Below are 15713 nucleotides of genomic sequence, written 5' to 3'. Positions count from 1 at the left end.
TCCCTCCCTCCACCACCCCCTCTTGCACACACTGTTTATGTTTGAGTGGTGTTTGTTTCTTTTTAAATTTTTAATTTGAAATAATTTTAGACTCAAAAGTTATAGTTAGAATTTCCATATATACTTTATTCAGCTTTCTATACTGTTATGTTTTTCATAACTATACTACAATGATCAAAACTAAGAAATTAATAGTAATTCAACACTATCAATTAAACTATAGCTTTTATTCACATTTCACCAGTGTCATTTCACTAATATCATTTTTCTGATCCAATATCCAATTCAGTATCTTATATCATATTTAGTTGTCACTTCTCCTTAGTCTTCTCTAATCTGTCATAGTTCAGTTTTTTATAACCTTGACGCAGTCAGATATTTTGCAGAATGTCCCTCAGTATGGATTCATATGATGTTTTCTCTTGATTAGATTCAGATTATGCATTTTTGGCAAATTTTTGTGTGGACATATGTTTTAATTTCTCTAGGAATGAAATTGTTGGGTCATATAGTAACTCTGTGTTTAACCCTTTGAGGAACTGCCAGACTGTTTTCCAGAGCGGCTACACCATTTTGCATTCCCACCAACAGTGTATGAATGTTCCAATTTTCCACAGCTTTACCTTTATTCGTTATAATCTTTTTAATTATACCATCCTACTGGGTATTTAGTGGTATCTAATTGTGGTTTTGATATACATTTACCTAATGGCTAATGCTGTTGAGCATCTTTTCATGCACTTCTTGGCTATTTGTATATCTTCTTTGAAGAAATGTCTATTCAGTCCTTTCAAATTGGTTTTTTTTTTTTTGTCTTTTTATTGTTGAGTTCTCTGAGTTCTTTGTATATTCCATTTACATGTCCCCTTATCAGATAAATTATGCGCAAAATTTTATTTCATTCTGTGCATTGTTTTTCACTTTCTTGATGTCATTTTAAGCACAAAATTTTTTATTTTGATAAAGTCCAGTTTATCTTTTTGTTTGTTACTTGTGTTTTTGGTGTTGTATCTTAGAAATAATTGCCTAACCCAAGGTCATAAAGATTTATGCCTATGTTTTCTTCCAAGAGTTTATAGTTTTAGCTCTTAAATTTTGGTCTTCGATTCATTTAGAGTTAATTTTTATATGTGGTGTGAGGTATGGGCCTAACTCTGTGTGTGTGTGTGTGTGTGTGTAGCAAGTTGTCCCAGCACTATTTGTTGAAAAACTATTCTTTCCCTTTGACTTTCTTGGTATGCTGGTTGTAAAATCAGTTTACTTTAAATGTGTTTGGTTTTGTTGCATTGCTCTACATGTCCATCCTTATGCCAGTACCACACCATCTTGATTCCTGTAGTCTTTTAGTAAGTTTTAATATTGGAAAGTGTGAGTCCTCAATCTTTTTCTCCTTTTTCAAAAATATTTTAGATATTCTGGGACTCTTTAATTTTCATATGAATTTTAGAACTGTATCAGCTTGTCAATATCTGCGACTAAACCAGCTAAGATTTTGATAGAAATTGAGTTGGATCTGAAGATCAATGTGGAGGATGCTGCCATTTTAATATTAAGTCTTCTAATCATGAACATGAAATGTCTTTCCAACTATTTCGGTTTTTAATTTCTTTCAACAATGTTTTGTAGTTTTTAATATTCAAATCTTCTTCTGTTGAATTTATCACTTTGTATTTTATTTTTTTATGCACATGTAAATTTAATTGCATTTAAATACAAATGTTTCCTTAATTTCTTTTTGGAGTTGTTTACTGCTAGTGTATACGCATACAATTGACTTTTGTACATTGATCATGTATCCTGAAACCTCAATGAACTCCTTTATTAGTTCTAATAGTTTTTTAGTAGATTTCTAGATTTTCCTACATACAAAGCCATCTTATGAAAGAAGTGGTGTTCCTTTAGAATTTAAATGCCTTTATGTCTTTTTCCCTACCTAATCGCTTTGACTATAATCTCCAGTGCTGAGATCGAAGTGGTGAGAACAGGTATTCCTTATCTTGTTGATGATCATTCAGACTTTTAGCATTAAATATGGTATTAGATGTAGGTTTTTCATAGACGGTCTTTTTCAGGTTGGGGAACTTCCTTTTTCTTCCTATTTATTGAGTGTGTGTTTTTGTTTTTTTAATTTTGAATTGTTACATTTTTTTTCAAACACTTTTCTGCATCCAGTGATCATGTGGTTTTTCTCCTTTATTGATATGGTGTATTACATTAATTGATATTTGAGTCATAAACCAACTCTTCATTTCTGGAATAAATTCTGGTCATGATGTATAATCCTTTTTTATGTTGCTGGATTGTTTGCTAGTATTTTATTGAGGATTTTTGCATCTACATTCATTCAGTATTGCTCTGTAATTCTTAGAGTCCTTTTGACACAGAGTGCTATATCTCTGATTTCTTAAAGCACCTGTGTTCCTTTAGACAGTACATTTTAAATAATAGCCAAATGTTAAATTTGTAAAGAAGATCTTAAATGATTTCATTGGAATATTTTTTATGATGAAAGCCATCTTTTTCACCACACATTTACTTTTGCTTAAAAACAGTATGTCCCGTTCTGTTTGCTAGATGTCCTTTGAAACATGTCTCTTCCTTCTCCAGCTCTTAACCACTAAGTCGATATTCAGAATTTTAAAAATGCACCCAGTATACACAGCTCACAAACACAGGATATTAAATAGGAGAAGAAATTTATCTGGTCGACCATTGGGTGAGCTATAATTCACTTTAGGATAGCTTTCCTACCTTACCTTGTCTTTCACATTAGTGTAAAAGTACCCATTCCTGCAGTATCTAGAAGAACATCAGGAGTTTGCAAAGTCATAAAATAAATCTCTTTCTAAAACACGAGTTTTACTAAAAGTTTAAAATGGATGGGTGTGGGGAAACTCTTTATATTAAAACTGAAAGGATCATTTTACAGAGAAAAAGACAAAATATTCAGAGATATTTAAGCTAAACCACAAGACTTCAAAGAAATTCAGTACTTTCATCACAATTTTCTGCCCAACCACCCAACTCTTAGGGTATGAATTCTCTTTTCTTGTTAGATAACAGTACATTTTGTGGAAGTTTTTGAGAAATATTCTGAGTCATTAAGTAAATGTTAACAATGGTGATTTCTTACTTTATGAACAGGCTATTCTCTTTGTAAATAATTAACAACCAACTCAGAATATTTTCTTGTTAGAGTTTTAACTTTTTATCCTATTAGTCAAATATTTCCCTTTCCTGTATTTAGATTCTCATTTTGTTAATTAACTTGTTGCTATATTCTATATGAGATATAGAGGATTAAGTCTTTTTATGTTACTTCGTGGTCTAAGAATGCTTTGATGAAAAATGTAGATCATGATAACCAGACATTTTCTCTTGCATGTATCTCATGGGAAATATTATTGAACATAAATTAAACAAGAAGACAGATTTCAAAGTGGATATAAATCTTGAGGTTGTTTTATTGGCAAGTCCTCTGCATTTAAAGGCTGTATTAAGATACTTGCTCATATTAACTATGCTAATAGGCCACATCTTTACATAGGCCTATAGAAGTGTTGTACTTTGTACTTACCACAGCTTGTTAATTTTATATTCTTCCAGAACGTAGTAATTGCTAAAGGGTAGTCTAATCATAGCAGCATAACAGAAGAAAAAAAGGTGGGGGGGGGGGCGGGGGGGCGCTGTTTAAATAGCGTAGTAACAAATTTTTCAAATGTACTCTAGAAACTAAATTTTAAAAAGTGATTTTTCTGGATAGAGCAGTTTAAGTTTTAGGAAAAATCTCATCTTAGACTCTAGTATTATGAAATGTATGTACAAGCATTTTTGCCCTCAATGATCCCTAGAGTTTTCATGGATCTCCTTCAGGTTGAACAAAGGGAGTAAGTAAATGTTGAAGTATACCTATATATTCTGACCTGGCAGGCTCCACAGAGATAATCTCTGTGTTTAGTTTAGTATTAAGGTAAATTTGGCAATCTTCAAGGGAGGCAGAGTAACCTGAGACAGAGTGTAAATCCTCTTCATATAGATATATTTGTTCTTTGTTTAGTTCTGTGGATTCCTTGTAATTGTATCAGTTTTAGAGATTACCTTCTTAGAATGGTCTGAGTCCCGTTCATGAGCCCAGTGGTATGCTAAACATAAATAATAGGATTGAGAAAATGATTTAAATGTCAGGATTAGCAATAAGAAATAAACCTATTGTTTGAACACTACTGTGTACCATGCATTTTCAAATTATTTCAAAGACAAAATGCAATCAACTCTTGAACATTCAAAAATTCTAATTTTCATTCTGTTAAATTATTGCTTTCAATATCTCCACCAGAAGGCTAACAACAAAGGAAAGGCTATGGTGTTCATGTTACTCAGAAATTTCTCTAGTAGAGTAGGGTCTGGGAGGAAGTAAATTTAGGAACTGAAAGAAAAGGTTTGAATTCCCTTTGGATTTCACTTACACTTATCCCTGTGTGACCTGGTAGGATAAATGTGTTATACTCTGGAGAAACAAGTACCAATAGTAACACAGAAATGCAGGGTTAACATCTCTGTGCACAGAGTACCATAAAAATGAGAGTTGTCATTTTAAGATAAATTTTAATGTTCTTGTTTTTTGTGTGTGTGGGGTTTTTTTTTTTTTTTTTTTTAAAGATATTTTTTCCCTTTGCTCCTGTTAGAAACCACCTCTTTTTGGTAGGATTGAGTTGGAATACTTTTCAGAATTAGACTTTAAAGAATCAGATTTGTTTGATCAGTGTTTTTAGCTTTAAAATCCTTTTGGACTAAGAGTAAATGTAGTACAAGCTTTTTTTATGTTAATGCTGCATTTTTAATCCAATCTAGTTATTTATATGCTACTGAGGAATGCAGGGTTTCAGTGCCAAGAAAAAGTAAAATTGCTTGTATATGTTAGTGAAATATACAATGATTTATATGTTGTTTATTTCATTGACAGGATTTAAATAAAAGTATAAAATATCTAAATCAAAATAAATTGATAATGTCTATTTTGATAATGAACGAATGAAACCTAATGTTTTAAAAATGAATAGTTTTCTGTCCTGGATTATAATTGGAAACGTATGTCCCGTGTAGGACTTTCCTCATTTAAGATACTAATGATGAGTAGAAACAGTCTTAATTTAACAATAACATGCATATTTTATTGCAAAGGTGAGAAAGATTGCTTTATGAAATGTTATTTTTAAAAAATAAGACTATGAAGAAATTAGCATACCTCTGGAAGAAATATAGTTTTGGTAAACCGCAGCTATAGACATATATTTTATTTTATACTCATAAGCATTTTCTTTCCATTTTTTAATTTCTTTCAGAATTAGTGAGGAAAAGGAAGTGACAGAAGAACGACTGAAAGCTGAGCAGGAATCGTTTGAGAAGAAGATCAGGCAGTTGGAAGAACAGAATGAACTGATCGTCAAAGAAAGGGAAGATATCCTTTTTGAAAGTTCTCTTTTTTAATGTTCCGAAGTTTGATTCTTTCATGAAGAAAATGTAAACTCCAGAGAAATAATTGTTCTAATTTATAACAGGGAATAAATCTGCATGGGCTGCTATTTGTAGGCAATCAGAATGACACTTAACAGCATGTACTGTTGCTTCCTTTGTGCTTGATACAGCCATCCAGCTGTTCTTCTGCTGCTGTTATACTGCAGAGCACATGTTTGTCAACTAAAAAAGACAATAAGAAATTTCGGCATTAAAATGTAGTGTTGGAACTTTATTAAATTCTGTTCCAGTACTGCAATTGAGCCTGAAACCTCTTCATAGTTGGTATTCTTTTTAGCTAAACCTTGACAGTCCTAAGGACTTCTACTCTGAAATCATAAAAATTTTTAAGAGTTCATTGTGATTTGTAGATGTTGTATTGATAAGTGTATCACACTGCAGCATAATACCACTACACTATTCTCGTGGAGGAGATAACCGTTGGGTTTAGAACTAGGGAGGGGTGTATATGTGTGTGTGTGAATATAGACATGCTCTGCCTAATGATGTTTCGGTCAACAGTGGACCAAGTATGTGAACATGGTCTCGTAAGATTATGATGGGGCTGAAAAATTCCTGTCATCTGGTGGCATTATAGCCACCTTAACTTCATAGTGCAACACATAACTCATGTGTTTATGGTGATGCTGGTGTAGACAAACCTCATATGCTGCCAGTTGTATAAAAGTATAGCACACACGATTATAGACAGTACATAATACTCAATAATAAACAACTATGTTATTGGTTTATGTATTGACTATATTTTTTTTTTATCGTTATGTTAGAGTATACTCTTAATACTTATATAAAAAAGTTTGCTGTAAAATAATATGCCATGTTCAGCCAGCAGCAGCCTCATATATCTCCTGTGCACCGCATCTCTTGATTGCATCATTTTCTCTTGAGCTTGATTTAATCTCGTTTTGTTTTGTACGGTGGCATGCTGTACTGACTTGTACCGCAAGAGCAATAGGCTTTGCCACATAGCCTAGGTGTGTAGTAGGCCGTACCATCTAGGTTTGTGTAAAAGCATACTTCACGATGTTCACGCAACAATGAAATTGCCTAAGGACACATTTCTCCGAATGTATCCCCATCGTTAAGTGGTGCATGACTGTATGTGTATATTGTACTATTTATAAGAAAGTAAAGTAAAAACTGGTGTTTTAATTTAAGAATTGTATTTTAAGGATATGTGAGTTAAAATAAGCACTTGGGAAGTTTCTTTTGACTGGATAGAATTACTTAGGTGTTTTTTGCAGCGGCATTGATAAAAAGAGGAGTAACTGTCCTTAAATTTAGGGTGATGGATCTGCCAACTAAACTAGTATGGGAATGCTTGAAGGAACCATTGTCCTTATTGTCAGTATCGTCATTAACTCAATTGTTAGTAATCATTTCAAAGGTTCTTCAAGTGTCAAAAATGATCATATGTTGACAGTAACTATATCTTTGTGAATACCAAGTAAATAGAAGCATAAGGTAAATTAATTTACTTGGAGAAAAAAGCACGAAAATATAACTATAAAAAAGTGAGTTCTGAACTTACATTTTTCAAACCGTGGGAATACATGATTAGAAATTAATATAATCAGAATTCATTTGGCTGAGTAGAACATTTATCAGGCTTATGGGCCCCACGGTTCTAAAGGAGTACTTTTTCAATTTTTTTTTTTTTCTAAATTTCTTAAGCATTTGAATAATCTTATTGAAGCTTCTCTTTTCTTTACCCTCACTGACTTTATTGCCCTGGGTTGTCATCTCTCAGGTTAGACCTTCTTTTATGATTTTCTTTCTGCTAGTTTTCTCTTTAGGTTAAAGTAATGCTGTTTAGTAAGAATTCACAACAAATTGTGCTCAGCCAGATTTGGTCTTTTACTCTCACAAGGATTAATGTCACAGGACCCTAGCACTTTCAAGAAAAGGTAGATTAGGAATGATTTTATATGTAACAAAAATTCGCTTTACAGGATCTGTTTTTTGACTTGTAACAACTCTGGAGATGAGTAGTCTCTAGCATTGGTTCAGTGGTTTCAAGTTTTCAGTGCTGGATCTCTACAGCTCCCTTAGCTTTTTCTAATGGTTGCAGAATTCCAGGTTACAAAATGGTTGCTGCAATTCCAGGTATCACATTTGCATTAAAACAGGAAGAAAGGGGGGAGGAAGAGGTTCTGGCAGTTGTGACTCCCTCTCCTTTTTGTAAAAAACATAAAATCTGTCTCAGAGTACTCCTACCCAATACCTACCCCACTCCATAACATACATCTGTTATGATATTTTATTGTCCTGAACTTTATTGCTTGGCCATGCTAAGCTATAAAAAAGGGCGGCTGAGAAAGTGAGTATTTAGCTTGTCCAATTTATATAGTGGAAGGCAGCAAGGGAAGAGGGGTTTGGGGATGAAGTCAGCCTCCAACTCTGTCTGGTAGTAGAAGTAGGGGGAATAGAAATCACTTTTTAAAAAAATTTTTACTATTAGTTTCAAGTATACAGTACATTGGTTAGCCGTTTATATAGTTTAGGAAACGATTCCCTTGATTGCTCTTTCTCTCCTCTGGCTCTCCACCTAGCCATTACATTCCCTATGCTGTTTTTTATACAGGGAAGAGTTGGTGATACCCCAACCTGCCTGGGACAAAATAAATAAATAAATAACTATTATGTCCAATGGAATTGGGGAGAGTTGGGGAAATAAAGTGAGAGAGGGAAGTAGCTTGTAATTTAGAAAGCCCAGCTACAATTAGAGTGGGGTGTTGTTTATCTAATGATATGCTTAAGAAAAATGTGTGGCTATCTGGAAAAGTAAAATCTGATTTTGGTGAGCTAGTATATTTAGCACATTCTGGGTCAAGATTAATTGTATTTAGTACCAAAGCAGCCTAAACTCAGCATGTCTATGATGGTTTCTTCTGTCCAGCTAAATATTAAGATACCTCAGGTGATTGCATTGATTCAGTATTTCATATTTTCTCTATGACTTAGCTCAGAGATCAACAAACTACTGCCATGGGCCAAATATCAGCTAAATCCAGCCACCCCCATTCATTTGTGTATTGTCTATAACTGCTTTTGCACTGTAGCTAAAAGTTGAGTAATTGCAACAAAGACCCTGTGGTCTGCATAGCTTACAATATTTACTCTCTAGTCCTCTACAGAAAAGTTTGCTGACCTCTGATCTAATAAGCAAAAAAGGAAAGGAAAAGATGTAAATAAAGTCAAGGCTTGGACATGTGTCATAGTTAGTCCTATCGTACAAATCATATTAAGGTATTTGGGCATTTTTTATTTTTGTGAATGAAGATTGGAGTAAATGTTGGACCATTATCAAAAATTGAAATGGTTTAGTTAATATAATTTTGGTTTAAGTTTTTTTGAATCACCAAAAGATAAGTGATATTTGTGGAACTTGTCAAAGAAGGGAAAAAGGAAGATATGATTAAAAAACAGTGACATCCATGGTTTTTATTCCAAGTAGATTGCTCAGGTATAAATCTCCTTTATCAGCATAAACCTGTCAAAGGTTAATATAGATGACTTTACAGTACATAAAACTCTATAAAACTTAGAAACATAAAACAAGGTTATAATTTAAAACAATATAATTTTAACTAGATACATTTACCTATCATCCATGAATGATTCACACTCTTTCATGTACATGAAATCCGATAATTTCAGATCATTTTGATGTCTGTTTCTGTGTGCGGAACTATATGAATTCTTATTTTTGGCATTTTAAAGATGTGATATACTGAATTTACGGGGTTTTTTGAAAAGTTCTAAGGACTTGATTTATTCATCAACTATACAAATGCAAACCGGTCCCTTAGTTAAAAAAAAAAAAAAAAGAAAAGAAAGAAAAGAAAAAATTTACATGTTTGCATTCAGATCAAGCTTTTGAAGGGTTTGTTTTTATAGTAAATAGAGAATTTATTACTAAAACAAAAATTCTTGGTAATTCTCAGTCTTTTTGAACAAAGAAATCTTAATTGATGAAAACTTAACTACATAAATGAATATGCCATTTACATAGTCAAGCAGTCTGATGAACATAGTAGATTTTTGCCCAGCTAAATGAATACGAAAGGAGAGAGAAATTTAAAACTTAGAGAAATATGTCCAGTGTTCCAATAGAAATAATTCTGAAACATGTTAACTCGTATAGTATAAGATAGAGAATGTAGCCATTAGAAAAGTTTAGTTTATTAATATTCGAGCTAATTGTATTTCCAGAACCTATCTCTTAGGTCAGGATGGTATCAGAAGCTTACAGAAGGAAAGTAAAGTCTGATGTTTGCTAACTTCACCATATAGTAGAAGTGGTAGAGAAGGAAGTACAATTGGCTTCAAAGTCAAAATCCTGTTCTAGTGCTGACTAGCTATATGACCTTGAGAAAGCTACTGAACTTCTCTTAGTCTCTGTTTTTGTCTATGATATATGGATAGCTAATAATACCTTTTCTGCAGGCCTGTTGAAATTTGATAGATTCTTTACACTGTGTATGTAAAGAACCTAGCAGTGTCTTATACTGAGAAGGTACTGAAAAAAAAAGACAGCAATTCTCATTATTACTACTACTCATATGGATGAGAGATGAGATGACTAGCTCCTCTCTTTCTGATTTTTGTGCCTTTCTTTTCTGGGGTTTTGGTGGTTTTCATTAGGCTATACAACTGCTTATGCTGCTTAGAAGGCCCAGGAGGAGAGTGAAATCAGTTCTCTTCTCTACCTTCTAATTCTCTGAAAAAAGAAACCTCTCTGTGGCACTGATACCTGTTGGCTGGCTCCTCACTGGCAGGAAGCCAGGTCTTACTTTTCTCTCCCATAACCCAGACTGACAGGAACATTTGTGTTTTCTCTTCTGGTCTGTTTCCATTCTCTCTCTGATTGGGAGTTAGTAAATTGAAGAGGTTTCGAGGTGCTTATAACTCAGATCTTTGAGCCCATTGTGTAGGTCATCATTTTAGAAACCTTGCTCTGAGAAAGAATTTTAAAGGAACTAATCTTAACCTTTTTGAGGAATGTTTTAGAATGAGCCAAAGGTCTCAGTATGTCTGTGCTGAAAATAGACCAGAAAACATTCACAAGAATCTTATCTAATTATGTAAAAAAAATGTTGGTTCAAATAACAGCAATGAAGTAGAGGTATTAAAAGCTTTTCATTTAACTACACATCTCGGCTCCAGGAGCCAGACTACCATGATCTGTTAGTTTTTTGCCAAGGATGGGAACCATATTGTATATCTGGGTGAAATGGTATTGGGTGGGTAGGAACGGTGAGGAAGGATAGTAGAAATAAGTTTGTGAGAAAGAAAACAATTTGAAAAGAAAGACTAAATCTCTCTTTTCTAATATTTCTGGCCCTTCATGGGAGAAAGCAGGAGATTCTCTTTTTGGAAATAGTTTTGGGAGAATTAAAAATCTAAACTTCTTAAAATGAAGAAGACTATAGAAAGAGAAGAGAGTGTTTTGGTGTCTGGCAGTGTGGTGTACTAATATAGCAAAGTTTGCCAAACACCTTATCAGCTGAGATAAATCTTGGCCTTTTTGTTTTGAATAAATATTGAGTTTTTGTTATTTATGTTTACAAATTGAATTCTGTGGTGACAGAGTATATTCCGTGTACTTGGTTAAAGTCAGTTTATTCCATTTAACAAGCCCGGGGCAGTTTTATTTTACTAATCTAATAATTATCTCTTAACACTCTAGAAGTTGTACTGCTTGAAGTCATTTTATTTGCTCTGTGATGCTGTATAACTTTAGCTGGTTTTGGACCATTATTATTGTATATTGTCTTGGAATGTAATTTTAAATCATAATAACAGATTAAATAACTCTTTCCATGTCTATTATAGAGAAAAAAGCATGCCTAAGGAAAGAACTGTTTATTACTAGTATTATTGTTGCCTAAAATGTTCTTTAAGATTATTTTGTGCTCTTAAAAATACTTAGATATTAATGCTAACCATAGGGAGAAATCGATGATAAATGTTTGCAGAAAGTAAAATATAAATTTTTATCCATATACTTAATTTCATTTCAATAAGACTTTAGGGGTTAAGTTACTCTGTGATAGTGAGTTATATTTGCACTCTACTTTTCTGGAACTCATCCAAGAATAAAAAGAAGCACTCCCCAGCTGCTCTCGTCCCTGTGGATGCACTTTTCTTGTTTGACAATTCCTGAGGCTATCATATGGATAATAATAAACTCATTATCTCGTGTCTAGTTTATAAATCCATTGCAGATTAGAAGAAGAAAATTAGAAGTAGGGAGTGGAGCTATATCACTAATATTGAAGCTGACAGGGGAACTGACAGGAAAATTATTAAAAACCACATAAGAACTAAAAATACACAGCAGTCTAGAACGCTGCCCATCTCAAAGCCATCCTATATTAAATGCAATGCAGTAGTTAACATTCATAATGATGATTCTGAGGCATCATAATAATGCTGAATTGTTTTTATCCCCTTTTACTTTTTAGTACTTCTAGGACTTTTGGTAGTAAGAACTTAAATTTGTATATTGGTTTTCTATTCACAGAGCACTTTCACTTATACTTTTTAATCTTCACAATAACCTGATTAAGTTAGGTGAGGCAGATACTCTTATTCTTTTATAGATAAAGATACAGGTATAAAGAGGTAACTGAACAGCCCATTGCAGAGTCAGGAGTGAACTTTTTGGACACCAAGTGTCTTTTCATTATACCAAATTATTTTTGTGGCATCGAGTAATACAAATAATCAACAAGCTTTACTTTTCTAGACTGATTTATAGTTAAAGCACATTTTATAAAACTTCCAAATATATTTTACAGTGCTGTTTATCCAAACTCAAAAGAGCATAATCTAAGATATCCAGAAATCCAGATATGTAGAATGTTTCAGAGATTTTCTTTTAGGTCGACTTTTCTATTCTGTCATCTCAAGTCTTTATCATTTTCCCTCTGAAACATTACTCTGAGTCCATTGATTTTTGCTGTTGCATTGACACTTGATCGCATTCCTGAATCTTTGCATTACTGTGTGGTAAGTATGCTTTTGTCCCTACCTTCATTTTTTCCTACTATCCTTTGATTGACTTCATTCCATCACTGCTGCCATATTAATCTTTCTTAAGGATTATTTTTATTACATCACTTGGCTTTTTAATACTTTTCCATGGCTTCTTATAGCCTAAAGTATCAAATTCATCCTGATTTCGATATTCAAGGCCTCCATTACTGGTATCACATAACATTTGACCTTCATTTTTATGACTCCCTTGTGTGGCCCCTACATGATAGGTAGGAAAGAATGATTGTTTTTTTTCCTACTTTTTACAGTTTATTTTTATTTCTTTGTCTTTGTTCTTTTTACTAGTTTTCTTCTCCAAGGCTTCTTTAAGATGTTTTCACTGATTAACTTTTTAAAACAGTGTCTGACTCAGAATTCTTCAAGCATTTTTACCTGTACCAATGCCCTAACTTGTGTATTGTAGGGTTCTTTGGGTAACTGTGGTGTTCTTAGCAACAGTATGGATTTTGAATAAGGAAACTTACATCAGAGTCTTGGGTTAGCTAGCTGCTTTGTACCTTTTGAGTTTACATAAGTCATAGAATGCAAGAACAAGCAGTTAAGATCTGCCTTCCATTTTGTAGTATCTTTTCTGATTTTCAGGGTTTTTTGTGAAAATGAAACAAGTCTTAAAGAAATTCTGATAAATTTATTAAACTGCTGAACTTACATGCTCTGGACTATTGAGATAGGAGATAGTACTTTTCAACCTTTTTGCCCTCTATTCTGGGCTTAGCAAAGTTCATTTGTTTATATATATATTTGTAATTTTAGTATTTGCTACAGATTGAATTGCATCCCTCCAAAATTCATGTGTTGAAATCCTAACCCCACAATGTGACTATCTGGAGATAGGGTTTTTAGGAGGTAATTAAGGTTAAATGAGGTCATAAGTGTGGGGCCCTAATTCAGTAATAAGAAGAGAGATCTGCCTACCTCTCCTTCCTCCTCCCTCTCTCCCATACCCCATTGTTATGACACAGCTAGAAAGTAGCCATCTCAATATCTGGAAGAAAGCTCTCACAGTCAACCAAACCCTGTGTGACCTTGATGTTGGACTTTCCAGCCTCTAGAACTGTGAGTATATCTATGGATGGGTAGTATTTCTAAACATTAGTATATTTTCAGATGTTATTCTCTGATCATTTTTCCTTATTTTTATTATCCTGGTTGGGTATTAATGTACTTCGAATAATAATTTTTAAAATATGATTATTATTGTTTGATGAAATTTGCTTTTTGGGATTTCTCTGCCTATTGTCTGAGATAATTTTAATATCTGTTGTGTGTCCATTTTATAATAATACAAATAGTTTTACTTTCCAGGTTTGATTTTGGTAGTGTTTTGATTTCTTTGGCTTGCTGAATGTTCTACATTTGGAGCCTCAGCACCTCCAGAGAGCAACTTCTCTGTTGCTTTATAGTGAGTGACACAGGGATTCACAAACATGTGGATTAGGGCTTCTACAATGGCTTTAGTGACTAAGGGATTTATTTGTTTTTGGTGCATACATGTAAATAAGCTCGCTAGACTGAAATTCAGAAAAATTGATTTTCTGCATCTCTGTTAAATTAAAATTTTTTTCCAGTGACAGTTTTGCACTAGGTAAACAGTACTAAATCCATTCAGCATCACTTAAAATTACTTTGGAAAGTTTCAACAGTTCTTGCATGAAGAAATAGACTTTCAGCAAATCAATCTCATAATTATTGTTCAGGAGAGTTTATTATTTTGTTTAGCTTTTTACATAACTGATCGTCTTTAAAGGGCTATTCTGATGTAATCTCTTCATTTAAACCATTTGCATACCACAGCTTGTAATTGCTTTAGATTTAAAGAATGTAATGAATGACTTATTTATCAGTAACAAATTTGTCTCAGTGTTCTTAACTTTAATATGGCCTTCACTTATAAATAGTTAAATGATTCAGACAGTAATATTCTCTCTTCAGTTAGATACTTATACAATAATGTTTCTTTCTCTTTTTTTTTATAGTTTTGCCCAAGATTTTGCATTTCTAAGCACTGTAATTTTTCATAATTAGTAAATCTAATTGTTATATAGTCATATAATGATCAGAAATATACTGGATATCTGAAATGGAGCTCCTTATAGATTAGATGGTAAGGATTGTCACTTTCTCCCAATTTTATTATCTTTGTTGCTACAGAAATAAAAGGCTATTGATCATCTTGTTTTTCCTGAATCCTCAGGGTTGTGAAAAGCATAGCCAAATGGAGAAAGAGTCCTTCCTATCGAAACATTCTGAAGCAGTCCTTGAATTTCTAAATAAGTGTATTCTAGAAAATCCAAATATCTAAAGACAATATTTTGTTCCACAATATTTTGTTCCAATATTCAGTTTTTTTCCAAATAATTGTTATGATGTATGTGCTTTATTTTTTGGTCATACCTATATGACCTTTTCCCACACAGAAGCTAATAAATATAGGAAAAATGGCAGGAGGCAAAGTAGAAAATTAAGAAAAAGTTGAAACCAACAGAAAAGAAGGTTAAAAATAGTAATTTCCCTAGTGAGATATTTGCACTAGAAAAAATCTGACAATAGAAAAGAGAACCTATGATATGGTTGGTGACAAAAGAGAATTGTTATTTGTTGAGCGTAGGAAAAAGTTGCCAAATATCCACCTCTGTCTCATGTTAATAACCCCAAGGCATCAGTGTGCCAGGCTAAAAGCAGAAGGAATAGTTAAGCAGTCTAAAGGCAAAGGGAGAGGAGGTTTTAGTATGACATTAAGTGTAATGATTTAGAGATATCACAGCATATACAAATCTATTCTTCATATAGCATTACATAGTGATTTGAGAGGGCAGAGAAGTGCTTTATGCTATGGCAACTTTTTTATCCTTATCATATCAAAAGACCAATTATGTAAAAAGTCCTTTTTGTAAACTCTTAGTTTATTAGAAATTGTATGTCTCAAATATGACTTATCTCAATGTGTGATATAACAAACAGCAGTATTTTGCAAAGAGTACTAGAATAATAAAACTTAAAATCTTGACATAGATTTTCATTTTAACTGGCTGTATGACGAATAAACTAACCTTAGTCTCGTCATATATAACATGTTAATATCTGAACTATTTACTACATAGGGTAGTTAAATA

General features: G+C 33.0%; 1 protein-coding gene across 1 annotated transcript in view; it reads left to right on the top strand.

The window, feature by feature from the left end:
* KIAA1328 (KIAA1328 ortholog) overlaps window positions 1-15713 on the top strand; it is a 238183-nt gene that overhangs the window by 25708 nt on the left and 196762 nt on the right. Inside the window, exon 5 of the mRNA XM_023531545.1 lies at window positions 5343-5458. Within this exon, the coding sequence (XP_023387313.1) occupies window positions 5343-5458 (116 nt within the window). The remainder of the gene's footprint in view (window positions 1-5342; window positions 5459-15713) is intronic.

Source organism: Pteropus vampyrus, unplaced genomic scaffold, assembly GCF_000151845.1.
Source record: "Pteropus vampyrus isolate Shadow unplaced genomic scaffold, Pvam_2.0 Scaffold3, whole genome shotgun sequence".
Classification (NCBI taxonomy): Eukaryota; Metazoa; Chordata; class Mammalia; order Chiroptera; family Pteropodidae; genus Pteropus; species Pteropus vampyrus.
This window is presented reverse-complemented; position numbering and strand designations above follow the sequence as displayed.